The sequence below is a fragment of the Oncorhynchus gorbuscha genome, linkage group LG06, assembly GCF_021184085.1.
Source record: "Oncorhynchus gorbuscha isolate QuinsamMale2020 ecotype Even-year linkage group LG06, OgorEven_v1.0, whole genome shotgun sequence".
Lineage (NCBI taxonomy): Eukaryota > Metazoa > Chordata > Actinopteri > Salmoniformes > Salmonidae > Oncorhynchus > Oncorhynchus gorbuscha.
In genome coordinates this window covers 24,178,712-24,198,599 of record NC_060178.1, presented here as the reverse complement: position 1 = coordinate 24,198,599, position 19,888 = coordinate 24,178,712, and the positions used below count along the sequence as shown (strand labels likewise).

At 40.7% G+C, this 19,888-nt stretch overlaps 1 protein-coding gene across 7 annotated transcripts in view; it reads right to left on the bottom strand.

The window, feature by feature from the left end:
- Positions 1-15,706, bottom strand: part of LOC124037732 (nuclear factor 1 C-type-like) — a 130,351-nt gene extending 114,645 nt beyond the window's left edge. For 5 of the 7 annotated variants that reach the window (XM_046352736.1, XM_046352738.1, XM_046352741.1 and 2 more), the window contains exon 1: positions 8,053-8,120. In XM_046352736.1, coding sequence (XP_046208692.1) covers positions 8,053-8,112 — 60 coding nt within the window. In that variant the 5' untranslated portion in view covers positions 8,113-8,120. Of the gene's footprint in view, positions 1-8,052; positions 8,121-12,623; positions 12,948-15,160 lie in introns of those variants that run through there. The other 2 variants (XM_046352740.1, XM_046352739.1) reach the window with 2 other exon arrangements.
- Positions 15,707-19,888: the final 4,182 nt, after the last annotated feature.

The window sequence follows — 19,888 nt, the reverse complement described above, 5'->3', positions numbered from 1 at the left end:
TGACTAGGGTGGCTGGAGTCCTTGGCAATTTTTGGGGCAATAGCTAAAATTGTCCATGACGTGATTCAAACACGCAACGTTTGGGTTTGCTATATGGTAGCACACCCATCCTCCCCTCCTATCTTTTCTGTCTCAAGTAACCTACAGACTTTATCTGTGATTGAAAAGCACTCTATTCAAAATTGTGGACCTGACACAAAACAAAAAACATTTTATTTTTGTGTGCCAGTCATACATTTCCAATAAGCAATTTATGTCTATTTCACAAGAATCTGTCTCTGTTGATGGAAGTGCCAGTTCTGTATTCCATACTGGTCATTGCACAATGCAAATAGAGAAAACTTGGGAGGCTTATGTGGCTGATTTTCAAAAATGACAATGAGGTGAAGTCATATAAACGCACTCTGTTAGGATATCTGAAAAGAATCAATGAAGTACAGTTGCCAAAAAGCATATTAAACTCAGGCCTACTATCAATGTCTGTCTATTCATAGAAATGCACTGAGTAGAATAAACATGGTTCTTTATCTTAGAGGGCATACCAGAGGGATCAGCTTCAAAACAAAATATCATTAGGACCAGCTTTGCAATGGATAAATCTCTGTTGACTTTCCACTCAATGTTTTCCAGATTTAACTAACTCTGAACCAGATTGGGAAAGCTTTTCATCCACCACGCCATTCTAGGTAAGAGAACCGAGTGACCTGATAATGGCGGGCCAACAGCCCCATCCCCTCCCTCTGTCTCTCCCTCTGGCTCTAACTCTCTCTCTCTTTGTCTCTGTATCTCTTGCACTCTCTCTCTCTCCCTCCCTCTCTCTCTCTGTGTCTCTCCCTCTCTCTCTCTGTGTCTCTCCCTCTCTCTGTGTCTCTCCCTCTCTCTCTGTGTGTCTCTCCCTCTCTCTGTGTCTGTGGCTCTGTGATTTCTCAAGCAGCAGTGAGTCCTGACAATGTCCCTCGCGGCTTTATCCCTAACAGTTACATTCAATTACATAACATACTAGTGGGCTAATCTCCCTAATCCCTGTCGTGCCACAACAGGGCACTGCTCTTAGCCTTGAACAAAGCCTGTTCTTTAAGCTCCCTTCCTCCTCCATAAGTGTTTTGAGGAAGAAAAACCTGCCCTGAGAGCTGTGCTGGAGCCATCAGGCCTTGTGCACCCACTCATTGAGATGTGGGCTGACTGCTCCTTGAAGATCAAACCACTGAGCCTCACTGTGGCTGAATCTAACTCCCGATTGGCCTGCTTGTTACCTGGTCTCAAGTATCATTTTCTAACTGGAATCTATCGAAGTTTATTGAAAAACCAGGGTCGGGGTTGGACAAATGTTGTTTCAGTAACAAGTGTTCATAATCATAATATACAAACTTCAAAAATAACTGAAGAAATGTGCACCATTTCCGTGAGGAATTGAGGGAGCTAAAAGTTTTGTTTCAATATTTTCCCACTAAAAGTTGTATATGTAGTCTGTTTCCTGCAGACTGAATCAAAGTGTTCTCAGAACAGCTAATATGAAACAGCTTACTGTGCTTTACCAACATTTCATTGATGAAACCTTCAAAGGAGATTATAACATTCAATCTTTACTAAACCAGGTTATAGTATTGAGAACAAATTATATTTGTATATAAGTGTTCCATTGACAGCCTCCTTTACAGCTTCCAACAACCTTGACAATATTTATCAATAAACATCACACCGCCTCTGAGTTCAGTTATCTGGCAACCATCAGGGCTGAAGGAAAAGGAATTTCTCTTGTGCAATATTGCCTGTTGAGTTAAGACTGGGTGAGAGCGATTTTCTTGCCCTACTTCTGCAGCCAGGCGGTGCTGGAGTCATATTAGGTCACAGCCAAATGGCCAAACATGTCCTCATGACAAGGTGAAGAATCTGCCAATGTGCCCTTGAGCAAGGCACTTAATCCTAATTCCTTCCGGTGGCGCCGTACTACTACACTATATATGCAAAAGTATGTGGACTCCCCTTCCAATTAGTGGATTTGCCTATTTCAGCCACACCTGTTGCTGACAGGTGAATATAATTGAGCACACAGCCATGCACTCTCTATAGACAAACATTGGCAGTAGAATGGCCTTACTGAAGAGCTCAGTGACTTTCAACAAGGCACCGTCATAGGATGACACCTCTCCAACAAGTCAGTTTGTCAAATTCCTGCCTTGCTAGAGCTGCCCCGGTCAACGAAAAGTTATGTTATTGTGAAGTGGAAACGTCTAGGAGCAACAACGGCTCAGTAGCAAAGTGGTAGGCCACACAAGCTCACAGAACGGGACCGCCGAGAGCTAAAGCACATAGCACTTAAAAATGATCTGTCCTCGGTTACAACACTCACTACTGAGTTCCAAACTGCCTCTGGAAACAACGTCAGCATAAGAACTGTAAAATGGGTTTCCATGGCCGAGCAGCCGCACACAAGCCTAAGATCACCATGTGCAATGCCAAGCGTCGGCTGGAGTGGTGTAAAGCTCGCCGCCATGGGACTCTGGAGCAGTGGAAATGCGTTCTCTGGAGTGATGAATCACCCTTCCCCATCGGGCAGTCTGATGGAAGAATCTGTGTTTGGCAGATGCCAGGAGAATGCTGCCCATAGTGCTAACTGTAAAGTTTGGTGGAGGAGGAATAATGGTATGGGGCTGTTTTTCATGGTTTGGGCCAGGCCCCTTAGTTCCAGTGAAGGAAAATCTTAATGGTACAACATACAATGACATTCTAGACGATTCTGTGCTTCCAACTTTGTGGCAACAGTTTGGGGAAGGCCCTTTCTTGTTTCAGCATGACAATGCCCCACATGCACAAAGCGAGGTCCATACAGAAATGGTTTGTTGAGATCGGTGTGGAAGAACTTTACTGGCCTGCGCAGAGCCCTGACCTCAACCCCAACGAACACCTTTGGGAAGAATTGGAACGCCGACTGCGAGCCAGGCCAACATCATTGCCCGAGTTCACTAATGCTCTTGTGGCTGAATGGAAAAAAGTCCCTGCAGAAATGTTCCAAAATCTAGTGGAAAGCCTTCCCAGAAGAGTCGAGGTTGTTATTGCAGCAAAGGGGGGACCAACTCCATATTAATGCCCATGGTTTTGGAATGAGATGTTCGACAAGCAGGGGGTTGTAAGTGAACTGAGCAGAACCCAAAAATTAAGTCAACAAATAAAAGAGGGAGAACAGAAAGCTTGCTGAACATGGTTTATCCCCTCCAGCTTTCCTGTCAGCCCAGGCACAAGCACTCCGCCCACAGGTGTCCTAGGACACCGCCCCTGAGAGTACACTTCCCACCCCACCCTTCTGTTCCTGTCACTGTTAGCATGGCACACCAGGTGAAAGGGTGAGCTTATTTTCCACACAAAGAAATGTCTCTCTAAACACAGAGTTGACTAAAGACCGACAATGACAAACATGACTGTGTCATAGATGGCCTCATTAACGTTAAAGGGATAGTTTACCCAAATTACACATTGTTTTCCTTAGCCTGTAGCAGTCTATGGACAAGGTATGACAGCAATCCATGCTTTGGTTTAGTTTCCCTGGCACTGTTTCCACATGCTAACATTTTACCATTTGTGGCACAAATCCCATTCAAGTCATGGGACCGATATTCACATTTATTTAGCATTAAATCCAAATCATCCAAAAGTATTTCTTTGATTTGTCCTAATTTTGGAGATACATTTCCTAAATGAATTTAACTGATGTCTGGGACTGGAACCAGTGTCGTGTGACGACTCTGAGCCAAGGAGAGTTGAGGTCCAGCAGCCCAGCAGCAGCCAGCCAGTGGGAGTCTCACGGGACTGTCTCTACTTCCGTACTTCCTGTAAATCTCTACACTTAGAGCAGCCTCTGCTTTGACAGTGATATATGATGTGATTCATCATTGCCTAAATACTCGCAAATCGTCTGCATTCACTGCCACGAAGGAGTTATTGCAGCTGAATACGTTTTTGCTATTCTTATTCTTATGCATGGTGTATTCCTGGCTGACAATCTCAAGTGCCCAAAGCTGAATTTTCAGTCATACAGATTATAACACATCTATAATAAACTAACATATTTTTTTAAATAGTGTACATTACGCAATAAGTCAACCCTGTGTAAATAGAAAACGCTGTTTTGTAGGACTGGGAATTGCCAGGGACCTCACAATAAGATATTATCACAAATCTTTTGTGCTGATACAATATGTATCGCGATTTTCACGAGTCTATATGTATTGCGATTCGATAGTGTGATTTTATTCCAATTGGATGGTCCAAACATATTGCTCACCATATGTCTGCTGCAGATGGGCAAGAGAGAGCCATGAGAAAACTAGTTTTGATCAGCCATGGAAATAAAAGTGCTGAAAACAAATTGTCTTCCTATTTAAAAAGAAGATGGAGAAAAAGCTATGAAGGAAAAACAGTTTTGGTGCCGGTACAGCCAACTAGACCAAAAAATTATATTGCGATATAATCAAAACGATACAAGATGTGGTCAAAAATAATATACAAATATGTAACTGTATCTATTTTTTCTACCATCACTACTGTTTTGACTGAGTGAAACTAATCAAGGGAGCAAAACCAATCACAGGCATGGAGCAGATTCTAAGTAGTTAAGGTTCCTGCTAAACCAAATATTTCAAGATAAGTGTCACACCTTTCTAAATGTCATCTATATATCAATGTTACAATCAACAATACGTATGATTTCCAACCTGCCACACCTGCAGAACAGTTTCCTATACTGTAAACGTTTTATGCGTGTGTTCTGCTAAAGAAACATAGGAATTGATTTTGTTCTGGTTATTACAGGCAGCCTGTTATAGGTAAATCGGTGAGAAACTGTACCTACAGTATGTGCACTGGGCTCCTTAAAACTCTTCCCCCTTCTGAAATCGCAAACCTACTGCAACGATGACGGAATATGAAAACTGGGCATCTCAATAGAGGGCAGGATAGTTCCCCTTTTCACTTGTCCAAGAGGAACACAGGAGATGAGAGGAAGCATGTTGCAGAGGGCACAACCATACAGTACAACACAATACCCATCCATACTGTACTGCAGGTCTGCTGGTGGACTGGGAGAAGTCCCTTAGGCCAAGCCAGAGACTACTGGGCTTCTACTGCAACAGTACAGAACCTGCTGTGCCCCCTGACCTGGATGTGATGAGATGATGGGCTATGGATTAGGCTCTAGGAAGGGCTATTGTACTGTATGAACCCAGATAGGAGAGGTGAAGGGACAGATAATAAGCCTATTTTCCACCATGAGAAGCATCACTGGTGTTTCAACTGTGTAGGTTCTCAGAAGCATGCATTCTGAAATATACCAATAAACTACGTTGCATTCATTAGTGCCTCGCACACAATTAGATGGCGTTTCTAAGCTACTTAGTCCTAATTTCAGCTGGTAATGACGTACCCATATTCATATCAAGGATTGAAATAAAGTGGTGGACAAACTTCTCAAAACGTCATGAATTAAAAAATACATTTAAAAAACTGTGAAGAGAGACTGGAAGTCACACATGGCTGTCTCACATTGTCCAAAACTGAGCAAAGACATTCGAATTTCAGCTCTAGAATAAAAGCTCAAGCCATACAAAATGTGTATGATTCACCTTCTGAAAGCAGCCGCAGTGGTCGTTGTGCATGACTGGATCCCAATCACAAAATACAGCTCTAGCTCCTCGCTTACCCTTCCTCTCGTACGGTCACGAACACCAGCCCCTTCTTCACACACTGCTAAAGCAATTGCTGTCTATACCGTTCTTTTGTATTACAGTACACAGAAGTAGAGATGTCAAAGGGATCTGCCCTCCCCACTGCCACCCCTCACCTCTAACACACACACACACACAGAGCCAAGACCCTGAATTCCCTTTCTATCCCTCTGTGTTGAGACTTGTCAAGTGGCGGAGTATTCCTGATAAACAATCAATATCACTGTTGGCTCAATATAAACTGCGTGGAGTACAGCCTCACACAAAGACAACATGAAGCTCTGATGAGTTGAGCAAAATCCGGAAGAAACTATTCCCATTTGATTCATTCCATGGTACATTTAAGAATAAAGTTTGGTGGACATTAGAAAGAAAGAATAAGTGAACGGTTAAAACCCAGGAATTCAGTTCAGTGCATAACGAGGCTACATTGGCAACAGCAGTGGACCAAAGATATTTTAAATAAACACAGCACTGTGCCACGGCAACAGTATATTTTTGATAGCCCTCCAGTTGGACCATTTCAAAAAGCCTCTCCAGCAGCACTCTGTTTGTGTTGCCAAGAACTGAGGTTCTTCTCACGTCGACCTACTACTGAACCTCAAACACCCTAACTCTGAGCCTCAAACCTCCTAACTCTGAGCCTCAAACCTCCTAACTCTGAGCCTCAAACCTCCTAACTCTGAGCCTCAAACCTCCTAACGCTGAGTCTCAAACCTCCTAACGCTGAGCCTCAAACACCATAACTCTGAGCCTCAAACACCATAACTCTGAGCCTCAAACACCATAACTCTGAGCCTCAAACCTCCTAACTCTGAGTCTCAAACCTCCTAACGCTGAGTCTCAAACCTCCTAACTCTGAGCCTCAAACCTCCTAACTCTGAGCCTCAAACCTCCTAACTCTGAGCCTCAAACCTCCTAACGCTGAGCCTCAAACACCATAACTCTGAGCCTCAAACACCATAACTCTGAGCCTCAAACCTCCTAACTCTGAGCCTCAAACCTCCTAACGCTGAGTCTCAAACCTCCTAACTCTGAGCCTCAAACCTCCTAACGCTGAGCCTCAAACACCATAACTCTGAGCCTCAAACACCATAACTCTGAGCCTCAAACACCATAACTCGGAGCCTCAAACACCATAACTCTGAGCCTCAAACCTCCTAACTCTGAGCCTCAAACCCCCTAACGCTGAGCCTCAAACCTCCTAACTCTGAGCCTCAAACCTCCTAACTCTGAGCCTCAAACACCATAACTCTGAGCCTCAAACACCATAACTCTGAGCCTCAAACACCATAACTCTGAGCCTCAAACCTCCTAACTCTGAGCCTCAAACCTCCTAACGCTGAGTCTCAAACCTCCTAACTCTGAGCCTCAAACCTCCTAACGCTGAGCCTCAAACACCATAACTCTGAGCCTCAAACACCATAACTCTGAGCCTCAAACACCATAACTCTGAGCCTCAAACACCATAACTCTGAGCCTCAAACACCATAACTCTGAGCCTCAAACCTCCTAACTCTGAGCCTCAAACCCCCTAACGCTGAGCCTCAAACCTCCTAACTCTGAGCCTCAAACCTCCTAACTCTGAGCCTCAAACACCATAACTCTGAGCCTCAAACACCATAACTCTGAGCCTCAAACACCATAACGCTGAACCTCAAACCTCCTAACTCTGAGCCTCAAACACCCTAACTGAGCCTCAAACACCCTAACTGAGCCTCAAACCTCCTAACTTTGAGCCTCAAACCTCCTAACGCTGAGCCTCAAATCTCCTAACTCTGAGCCTCAAACCCTCTAACTATGAAACTGCCTGCCTTGACAAGCTTTCATCCATTTCCAAGACATATACACTGATAGTAAACACAGCAAAGACCGTGTCTTATCATATCCAAAACTCTGTCCATGTGGGTATATAATAATAGATATGATACATATTTGTACGAAATACAAATAACAACTGACTAGGAATTGGGAACACAACCACAGAGCTGAAGTGTAGCCTAATTGTTTGTGTTTTTAATTCCTTCTATCTCAGAATCCTAATAGCACTTCAGAGACCCAAGTCAGTTGTTATAACTGGCTCCTGTATACCAGTTCTGTGCCAGGACTTTGCAGGCCAAGGAATCCATTATAAGCATCATTCCACAAGAGAGACATTGCCAACCTGGCTGTGCCTGTCACAGACAGCTAGCTACACCCTGGACTGGCCAAAAGTGAAAAGCCCAGAAAGCTTCCTCAGTTCTAACCTCCCCTGGCTGCCGATGAGAGGAGTTTGCATATTCAGGTGGAATTTAAACAAGGCATCATACTGTAAATATTTAAAAATTCTGCTCACCATGCTCCCTGCCGAGGAACCTGGGTGTGATATAAAATGCAGCCAACCTTCGACAGACATCTGCAACGACGGCCACATTGGAGTCCCCGTCTCTATGACAAGAGCTCTAGGTTTTATAACTGCGGGCACTTTTCAGGGCCCCCGCCCTCCCACTTTCCCCACTTTCCCCTAGTGACAATCAGACAGTCAACAGGATCAACACATGAAGGCAGCTGCTCTACTTAAGACCCGTCCCATTTTTCCACTTCCTGACATGAATAAATAAAGACTTTTAAAAAGTAGAAGGCCCTCCCCCAACACTCTGGAGAGGCCAATAATCTAAATAAACTTCATTAGTATGTAGATTGGCACACACAGGCAGGGAGCGACCATCACTAGATGCAGTGCATCTGATGAGTGGTGGAGAGGGACAGCACGTACAGGACTGTTGTGCCACTCAGGACACTGAGAGGAAAAGTGGGGCAAGCATTTCTGTTCCGAATGAACTCTCCCCACCCCCATTCCGGCAATGATGCCTTCAGAGATACCAGTCTCTTCCCAGCAGGGGTTCTTTTGGAAACGGTTGGGTTTGTGAGAGCAGCGAGCGGCACTTCAAACACAAAGTGTCCAACCATGGCGAGGGGTGCAGAACATTTCAGCATAAATTAAAGAAGGGCCTGCTCTGTCTGCTACCCCCAGAACAACTGTTACACACAAAAATTGTTCTTGTTGAGGCTGGGCCTAAAAATAATTGGGGGAAAAACTACATTTTATAACGCGCTTATGCAACGCAGGCACTGATTACACAAAAGCAAAACTATTATGCGGGTGGATCAATAGATACAACCATGCAAACTATACATACAGCATGTGGACAAAAAGACAGGCCTGTGTTGAATGAGAGAAACATATCAATAGAGGTTTAGATTTCACATCCATTACAACAAAACATAGAGCAAAAAAGTAGAACTTGAAAAATGACAGAAATTAATGAAAGTTGAGTGCGTTTTAATATGGTGAAAAGGTTGGGCTGTGTAGCGACCGGCTCAGGCCTGGCTCGGCCCGATGCTGGGTTCTCCCTCGGGGCACTAAATGCAGCTCTAACAGACTGAATGGATGAGAAAATGGGGGCATGACAGTGCACTTCCAGCACAGTGGGATTTGAGACTCACAGATCTCCAGCAGACACACAACGCATCAGCGGCATGGTCTTACTAACAAATCAAAAGAATCCAATATTGAAAGATAATATAAGCTGACATGCTTCAAAGTACTCTACCATGAAAATGTATGCCTTTACAAAACAAAAGGTGGGTCATCATTTTATGTTATTCATGATCATGTGATTCACCATGATAAATTCAGGAAATATCTTCCATGAATTTCACATGTATGCTTACAAGTATTAAACCCCTGCAAACTCATTGTCTTGCCCTAATCCCTCTTAAAATGAATATTATCCTACATCTCTTTTCAAATACTGCTGTAGGAATATCCTGGTTTGGCTGTCACTTTGTAGCACAGGGCATGCACTTAGTCATGGCAAGGTTTATTGACCATACTGATACTAGCTTCGGGTTATGCCCCTTAAGCCCACTACCACAACAGATTCTCCATCCTTCAAGCAGGGAGACCTGCTGAAAATGATTTGCTAATCACAGAGGTTTAGGGGTCAGCAAAAACTCAGTCAGACCTTAAAGGAGAATCGCTTATGATTTCATGTAAATTAAACTCGGAAGTGAAGAATCAAATCAGTTTCTTGGAAGAGGTAACAAAATGTTTGCATGTATCTGCATTTGTCAGCAACAGAGAGGAAAAGAAGCAGTAAAGGAATAATGCGTTAGCAGCTTGTGTTTAGCCTTAACAGCTTGTGTTTAGCGTTAGCAGCTTGTGTTTAGCGTTAGCAGCTTGTGTTTAGCGTTAGCAGCTTGTGTTTAGCGTTAGCAGCTTGTGTTTAGCGTTAGCAGCTTGTGTTTAGCGTTAGCAGTGCCACAGCCCTTCAGGTTGCCAGCAGAACCAGAGCGGCAGCAGTGTTGTCTGGCACGCTCTGCCTCCCTCTCTCCCTGCCTTCCTCTCTCCTTGCCTCAGACAGCCAGCAGACGAGAGGCCTCACACAAGCCTGGTACGGCCCTGCACCTCCCGCCTGCCTGCCTAGCTGGCTGGTCTGCTACAGCTACAGTACAGAGTAGCAGCACACTGTGGAGCTCAGCCTGGCTCACTCCCGTTATCAGACCCTCTCAAAATCCACCACAGGAAAAGGTGCAACTTGAGCTGGACAAGAGAGCAGCTCTCCTAAGGTGGAGGCAAGCGGGTAGTTCATGACTCACAAATTAGTACGGCAAAGTCCCTCAACCATAACTCCAACTTTAGAAAACTATAGCAGAGTGCTTTTTTGTAAACAAAAATGTCTTCCCCTCATTTAGTTATTATAGGTCTATTATTCTTCAGAATTCAGATGTATTTGTACACATTGTCACAAGTGTTTAAAAGTTCAAATACATAGGAATGTATTATTCTGTTGTGACCTCTCACCTCAAGGAAAAGAGTCCATCTCTGCTGTTTTAAAATGAACTATTTAGCTTTATTAGCAATCATCTAAATATTACAAACAACACTGATATTCTACTACCATTAAACAAGTCTGAATTCACTAGTGTTCCAAACGTTTAAAGATATGCATATGAGCAATGCAACAACCCAGTTGGCTGCATACACTAGGAGTGTATTGCCTTCCAGACTTAATTTCAAGACCAAAAATAGAACTTCTTGTCACATCACACTTGGTTTACCAACTTCATTATTTCATTTGGATAATCTCAATGAATAAACAAGACATTAAGCAGCTCATTTTAACCATTCATAACTATATACTGGACGTTTCAGTAAAAATATAATACCACTACCTGAGACATCAATACACGTTTGTAAATAAAATAGGCCTTAATGCATTATTATGTTTGAACTGATACTATTCGTATAAGGCAACTCCATAAGCACACTAATAATACAACTGTCACCAGTATTACTACAATGTTAAGTTACAATACTATTGACATATACATTCAGTAAAACATATGGAACCTGTTGCATACAGCAACATGAGGAATTTAGCCTAATATTCTTTCCTCTACTGAATTAGAAACAGTTCTTCACCATAACAGTTTAGAACCATGCCAGAAAAACCCAAACCCTTCTTCCCTGGATTCCTCTTGCAGTGCATTTATTCACGGAAACTACAGTACTATTTATGTCTTCAGCTATTAAAACAAGGTATAATATTGATTTACAATCCCTTTATTACTATGTACTTTGCAATTAAGTTAAATGCAATTCCATTTGAAAATGAACAGAAAAATGATCATTTTACTGGTGAACCACGGTAGGCCTATACGAAGACTTTGTGGCTATACCTTATTGCGTGTAAATGGCACCTAAAGGCTATAAATAAATTGAAGAGAGATTTTTTTCTATTTATACAGTTTTACCCAAGTGAAATACATCCACCTATATATTGAAATAGGCTCCTCAAAACCAGCCATGGCCTGTAATAGGCATGCCTACCTTGCAATAGGAAAGGTCATAGGCTACTTAATTTATCATATAGGACAGGCAGTGCCTTTCTTTACATATCACTTCTCTCTAACTTTTACATTCAAATTGTATGCAATTTTATCTACTCAATTACAACTTAATTAAATGTTAATTGGATGCATACTAGATCAACATTTATTTTAATTTAACTAGATGTCCAAACCCGTGCGTCAACCTGACTCAAAATAGGCCACAGTCTCATGCATACGACAAAAATACAATTAGAAAGAATCAACATCAGGTAAGAACTGTGGCTCTGACTTGTTCACTATAACATATTCTAAATAAACATCCTGATTTCACAGTGTGCTGAGTAGTGTTCTCAATAAACTGATAGACTATTTGGATACACAAAATACCGCAAAACACAAGTGCACACTACTTCATGAGAGAGAGAACAGACACTAATCCTTATCCAACGACAAGCTATTGGTTTGTATTGCCTTTTTTATATCCAAAGATTATAAGAATTTAAATAATTAATCAGGACATCAATACTAAACCGAAGTGCTCCCTTGCCTGACCACAGTTCTCGGGGTGGTTTGTTGTCTCTCCTAAACTCAAAAATGAGTAGAATACTTCGGGGAAAACGCTCCCATACACAGGGTTGATAGCCTAATTTTTGATGATACTTTATGATTAACAATTCTGATGATACTTCCGGCATGTACAGCCTGCATCGGTCACAGCTAATGAATGAAAATGCGGATACTTTAGCCTTATACTTCCTCAATGTAAACAAATTTCATGAAAATCTGAGACTAAAAATATACGTTAAATATGAGTCGGCATAATGCTATTGAGTAAAATAGTGATAACAAAAAGTCTGAAGTTAATAGAGGCTGAGAGACTCGGGTTTCCGCGTCTCGTTATGGACTGTGCCAACAACACTCATCCCGCCCTTTTCTAAACTGAAATATCATCTGCATTTCACAGCCACGTTCAGTCAAGACAGACGCACATGCATAATAACTCCCCCCAAAAAGTAAGGAATAATTTACCTGAGTAAGACAGAGAGGAGAGTACATCATGATGAAAAGGAACTTATAACAACTTGTCAGGTAAAAAAATACAAACAAGTTAGTGAATCATTATTTTAAAGTTCATCATCATCATTGCACCTCCACCATCGCCTCAATTGACTTGCAGTTTACGTCCACTGAGATGTAAGCCCTCAAACACAGAAGAAAAGTTCAACTTAAAAATTCTGTAAAATAAAAAGAGTAGGCTAACTTTTAATACAACAAATTGGGAAAGCTGGGAAATGAAAATGCTCGGGCAATCTGTTCCATTTAGGAAATGGGGGGAGAAAAAATAATCAAAGAACGAGAAAATGAAAAAGAGGGAGGAATTAAATGACGTTATGAAAATAGCCCATCCCCAAAAAATCACTTAAAGAAGCAGTAACCCTGATTCCATGTGGCAATACCAGTTAAATCCACGAATTAAACAAAGTAATGTGCTTAGATCAGGTGCAACACTGGTACGGATGGTTACAAAGACAAATTGCAGAGGACTTTCTCTCGCCCATGCAAGGGCGCACACTCCCTCCCTCGCATAGCCTATCTCAGCATCGAGGACAGCGACATTCCATGTGCGCTTGTAGCGTTAATTCAAAATCGTGTCTGTGGCAACTTGCTGCGTAATTGGCCTATGAACCATTTGAGTGCTTTGGTTCACAGATACAGTAGCCTGCACTACCAAGTGGCCTCATGACTAAACTACAAAATGAACTACACTTAATTGAACTGTTATTACTACACTTCATTAAGCTGCGGTCCCGTGTGGCTCAGTTGGTAGAGCATGGTAAGAAAATGTAGGCTCTCACTACTGTAAATGACTCAAATGTAATGTAATCTAAGTTCAACATCTTTAGGAAATGATCAGAATTGCTAAGATTTGTTGTTTTTTTTAAACTCAGATGACGTAGATATCCTAATCATGCAATTATAGCCTACCATTCAGATAACCAAGCTTCTAGATGCATCATCCGTTATAAAGGTAACTGTTTTCTATAATATATGCATGCACATAGGTAGGCCATGTCACACTGACATCTATACAAACGAATAATAAGCTATACACGTCTGTGCGTAAAAGCGCAGAGACGTCAGTGGTGAGCATACTGTTACTTTTCATTGAATTCTGATGTAAGCTACTTTGATCAATTTCTACAGTATTGTATTTATTATTGTCAGATGTGACTTGCACACAAAACAAGTGGTCGGTGTGATGACAATAATATTTGGAGAACTACCCAACAAAGATGATGTCTTTCGACTTTATGGACACATTCTGCTCTTGTAACTATGCACACAACAACACGTTTTAAACTAAGGGATAGTAAGTAGCCAATAAAGTGTACGTATAAAGTCATTGTAGCATTAAAGTTTGAAAAGACTCCAAATGTTAAACAGTTTGATTGATATCAATGATTGGGATTCTATACTAAAATAGGCTCAATATTCCTATATGTCCCCTTAAAAGATGTATCCCTATTTCATCACGAACACAAGAGTATCAACGACTCTCCATGAAGCCAGAAGAGAAAAATGAAATATACATTTTCTTGGTCTACTTTAAGTGAGTACCAGACCAGTTTATATCTGGCAAAGTTGAGAAAACTATTCTGAGATCAGTCTGAAGGGACAAGGTTGTCTGCATCAATATTAGTTAACACCCTGAATTGGCAATAACGTTATATAAGCCAAGTATAAACTAATAACTGAATCCAATCCATGTAGCACAAGTTTAATGTCTGTAGCGGTTCGTTGGTGGTGGTGGGTAAATCAGCCTTCATGAAGTGAAGTGAACTGCAGTTCAGACATAACTGGAAGAATTGGCCATTTTGTTATCTATGACATCCCAAAATATAACGCCCTGAATATATTTATTTGATATTTCCAAAACAGTAGGCCAGAGAAAATACATTGCTTTCACACAGACTCTAAATATCCCCATGCCAATTGAGTGCACTTTCAAAACACTCCGATTGCAACTCTGCAAGTAGGCTATGTGGGTTATAACGGCACTAGATCCAGGGACCGAGCGCCTCTGTCGGTCTATGGTTCAAATTCAAGCCGGCGCCCCTGCGGCTCTGACTCTGGCTGCGGCCATTTTCTGCTGAACAAACTCTAACCGGGCTCAGAGTATATTGGCTTTGAACTTCAACATCCCGTGGTGAATATACATCTGCGCTGCACTACTCAAACTGGCAACAAAAAAAACGAATAACTTTCACTGCGGAGAAGTGCCAAAACGCTTTGTAAGCTATATCAATCATTACGCGCAGGTGTAACATAAATACACCATATGTCTGCATTTCTAGCCTTTCCCACAAATACTCCGCTTGGCTGAAAACCAACAATAAAAGGAGTAGCCTGCGGAGAAAGACGGAAAGGAGCAGAACACCAAAATGCAGCTCTACGCAATCTCAATTTGACTTTACAGAGTGTGCACACAACTGACGCGTGATCATTCTCGCCTTGCGTGTGTTGTAACATGGACAAATAAAGATGAAATTGATTTGTAAACGTACCATTTCGAAGCGAAACTGCCAACCCCCCCAGACAAGTTATAGTTTATGCAGCACCGCGGTTCAAAGCATGGTCATCTCGTCGACGGGTATTATTATTATTATTCCATATCCATTTATCCGCGAACAGAAGTAATCCGTGGTCTTCGGAGGGGAGAATAACCCGCAGAGATCAAATAGAAACGTCCCACGCGAAGTCTGCAGCGTCAATCCCCGTAGAATCTTCGCTACAAGGTAAAATAGGACAACATAAAGATTTCCCTATAATATAGCTACGGGTTGAACGATTTCGGGTAGATTCTGCAAACTGTACACCTCTTGATGGTGTCGTAACGGATAGTGCTGTTATTGTTTTTATATCTTTAAATTACAGAACTGATCCTTCGGTCTCATTGATTTGCAGCATTGTAGGCTACACATAGCCTAGATGTCCTTAATATGTGGTATCAATGCTTCGTCTGTATGTGAACGTCCTTAAAGACGTCCCGAACGATGGGCTCATAGGAGATCTTACAGTCGTCTCGGAGAAGGAATAGATGAAACGCGAAGGTAGTGTGTGTGTGTCTGTGTGCGCGGGTGTGTGCGCGCGCGTGTGTGTGTGTGTGTGTGTGTGTGTGTGTGTGTGTGTGTGTGTGTGTGTGTGTGTGTGTGTGTGTGTGTGTGTGTGTGTGTGTGTGTGTGTGTGTGTGTGTGTGTGTGTGTGTGTGTGTGTGTGTGTGTGTGTGTGTGTGAGAGAGAGAGAGCAAGTGTGTGTGGCTTAACGCGTTCTATTAGCGTTGCACTTGATGGCGTAGTTTATAAAAAGCAAAAAGACAACTATTGCCCACTGTGAGCCGCTATTACAAAACATGTTGTATTCTCAGAGATATATACATTCTATAATAGAGATATAACAGCCTATAACAATATTGGTCTTGTTTTTAATGTGTGTGTGTGTGTGTGTGTGTGTGTGTGTGTGTGTGTGTGTGTGTGTGTGTGTGTGTGTGTGTGTGTGTGTGTGTGTGTGTGTGTGTGTGTGTGTGTGTGTGTGTGTGTGTGTGTGTGTCACATCCTCGGTATTTATTACACCTGCTCAATAGTTTGAAGATCTGTCAACGTGTCAGGTGTTGTCAAATCTGTCATTGCTTTTAACCCCACTTTGCTCAAACCTTTCAGAGGGGAGAAGGGAACTTGACCACAGACGGTTATGCGTCCATCCTCAAGGAAAATACATCTGAAGTTGACTATAATAGCCTAATATTCCAAACGCAAGATCATTTGTACTTAATTAATAATTATTCATAATTCGTAGCCTAATCGTTTCTCTATTGATATTCCCTTTTCATGAATGTAGCATAAGTATTCTTATAAATTGACTTTTCCACGAAATTAACCCTGCGCGTTCAGCTGGTTTCTGCAGCTTAATAATATATTTAGAAATATAAATATATATATATTACCAATATTCTTCAAAACATAGGAAAGTATGTGGCCTATGACATGTTATAACTGAAAATATTTTGGGAAGTCCTGCATAAGTTTATAAGTGTGACATTTCCAAATAATTAACCCAGTGTGTTCAACTGCTTTCTGCGTTTCAGTTCATTAGGACTAAAGTGTTTGACAACTGGGTGAGACTTTATTTTAAGGGTCTGTATAACAACCCATTTTTATAAGTCATTTATAAATTGTATGTTCACCATTTAGTAATCATTACCACCACATTAGCAAACCATTTACCAATCATTAGTAACGTATTTAGGCAGTTTCAAAACTAAAGTGAGTGCTATTTATACTTTATAAATACTTTATAAATGTTTTGAGTGACCAGTGTAACTTCTCGCAAAAATATGGCCCTGCCATTGGTAGACATTCCTGCAGTACCTGGTAAAGAATAAGCACACAACACAGGATGTTTAAGAAAATATATATATCTTTTCTTAAACATGTATTTCGTTAAACATCACGTGTGAATAACTAGCTTACTAGCATTTACAAATGTGGGAGTAATGATCAATAAATGTTGATCAGACTGTTTATAAAGGCCTTATAAATGGTTTATTATAGACCCTTAAAATAAAGTGTTACTGAAAAGTGCAGGCCATGAGCATATTCTTCCAAAATGATAAAGCAGTGTAATATTACTACATAGTTGTAGAATTGTAACAGTGAAAATGGACCTAAATGAATATACATTCTTTGATTGAAGGATTTGTTCTTTAGTGCAATTATAGAATCTGGTTTGAAGAGATTGTCTCTCACTTGCAAGTCTTTTTGTCGCTATCTAACCTGAACTAATGATTTTCAGTAGCAATGAAATCCCCAATGTACAGGCAGTTACTGGATTATTCTCCTCTTTCGATTTCCCTTCACTGTTTGACGTCAAAGGTCAAACGGCCCTGTTAATTAGAATCTTAATAGCATAATTTGATGAAGAATATTAAGGTCTTACCTAGACTAGGCTTACGAGCTTGGTTATGCAATGGGATAATACACCTGTTTGAATTTAAGTGTCAGGTTTGCATTTTAACAGTCAACTGATCATCCAAAATCCATACTGGAGTATTTGTTAATATATGAGACAGAAATGAGACAATCCATTCAAGAGTTGGAGAGGCAGATTGTGTGTGTGTGTGTGTGCGTGCGTGCGCGTGCCTGCGCGTGTGCGTGTGTGTGCGAGAGTTTTCTTCCTTTTACTTTTAATGCACTTTTTATTTGTTAATGGTGCGATAATGTTTGATACAGTTAGATCTAGGTCCGACCCAGGCAAACTTGACATTTTATTCTGTTTTAGAAAATGCTGGTTTATACAATTGAAGCATGATTTCCATCAAATCTGCTAATGGAATACAACATAATTTGCCAGACTATTTAACCCTTCATATGCTAAAATAAAATTGTAACTTGTTGCTCAACTCTTGGATAACATTCATTTTTTAAAAATCGATTGGGGTGAAATTCATGTTGTTGTTTTTTTTACCATGCTTTGATTATCAATAACCGTAAATTTATCATTTGAAGACAATTCAAACCTTTTTGCCCAAATGTCACATTACTTTGACAGTTTAAGCTTAATGTCCATTAACTACATTTTTGAAGAATAATAATTATTTTTATTTTTCCTGACATGGGATTTAAAATACTAAATCATTTCCAGGTTACCACTAAAATACGCATTGGACTTGGGGCTCTGCTGGGAGTTTACCTTATATTTTGATTTTACTACTACTTTGCCACTAAAATCATAATAAACACTGACAACTAAAATCTTGTATTATTGTTCTTATTGTTATTTTCGTTTTATTAATAATAATAGGGGGGGGGGGTAGTTAAAAAATCGAACCACAAAAGGTTCTTCAAAGGGGTCTTCGAGGATCCATTTATAGGAGTTCTTTGAAGAACCCTTTTTAAAAAAATTTTTTTTAATGAACTTATAGGAGTTCCCTCCCAGTTTCAATTTGAAGAACCCCTAAAGATACACTCTAAAAAATAAAAGGCTCCTGGAGTATGAGATATTTTACATTACACTGTGGGATCAATTTGATGGTTTCTTGTTTATTTGTGGTTGGTTTGTTTATATGTTTTAGGTCTGACATCCAATCATTGTTTATTCTATAAAACCCCTAAGCTGGAGTAAATGCTATAACAATGTTTTTGATAGTTTTGTAAAGGACGACAAGAACAACATGAATCAAACAGGAGACAAACAGAAAGCTCAACTATCTTTTGTTGAATAGAAAGCCTGTGGCCAAACGGATTCATTTGCTTGGACGACTGTTTGTTAAACTCAGCCTATACGGAATGAAATCAGAATAACTAATGCAACAGGTTTTGGCTAGCTGCTGAAATGTCTAATTAACGGTCGAGAAACATTCACTGGTCCATGGTTGCACGAATCAAAAGGAGACTAAATGGAAAATACAATTCTGAAATCACAACCATCTCTAATTGGAAAGTTATTTTAACCTCGGCATACTTGGGATTGGTCACTCCGTTTTCTTTTACCTGTACTTCTTTAAAAAACGATGTTGGGTAGTTATTTTTCTATCATCTCTTATCTGTAGGTTCATTTCAAATGAAATTAGCAGAAAATCAAACTGAGGATAACTTGCAGAACGGACAGAAACGTTGCTTTTGTGTATTTTAGCTTGAATGAGTTTTCAATGTGAAACCATGTGGCGCAAACTTCGTAGAATCTCCACCATGAAGTTAGTTTGAAAATGTAAATGATGGATTTCATAAATGAGTCGTCATCAGGATACCTTTACCTCGTTACGTTCTCTCATGGATAGGCCTTACAGGCTAAATCAATTGTATTAATATAGCCTAACCCCAAGTTATGTTTACATCAGAAATAGGCCTACTTGATTCGAACATTTCAAAGTATATTGCCTTTATTATTAAAATGTAGTAGCCTATAGTTTCCATACAGTTTCTATAAAATGATATATTTGTTGGTTCCACGGAGGCAGATCCAGCATCAGTCCAGCGTCCAGTACATGGACAGTCTGTACTGCACGTTAGAGTTGCCGTTTTTTTAGACTGCCACATCATTGCGACCGAAATCTCTAATTAGGATTTGGCCCATCAGGATACATTATACAGATTTTTATTTATTGAAAACAATTGTTGAATCATGAAGGAAAAAAAGTGAAGCAGAAATACATAATCTTATAATTCAGTGTGGGACCACTGACGGTAAACAAGATAAGTGGTTGGACCAACACATTTAAGCCATGTGTAGTACAATAT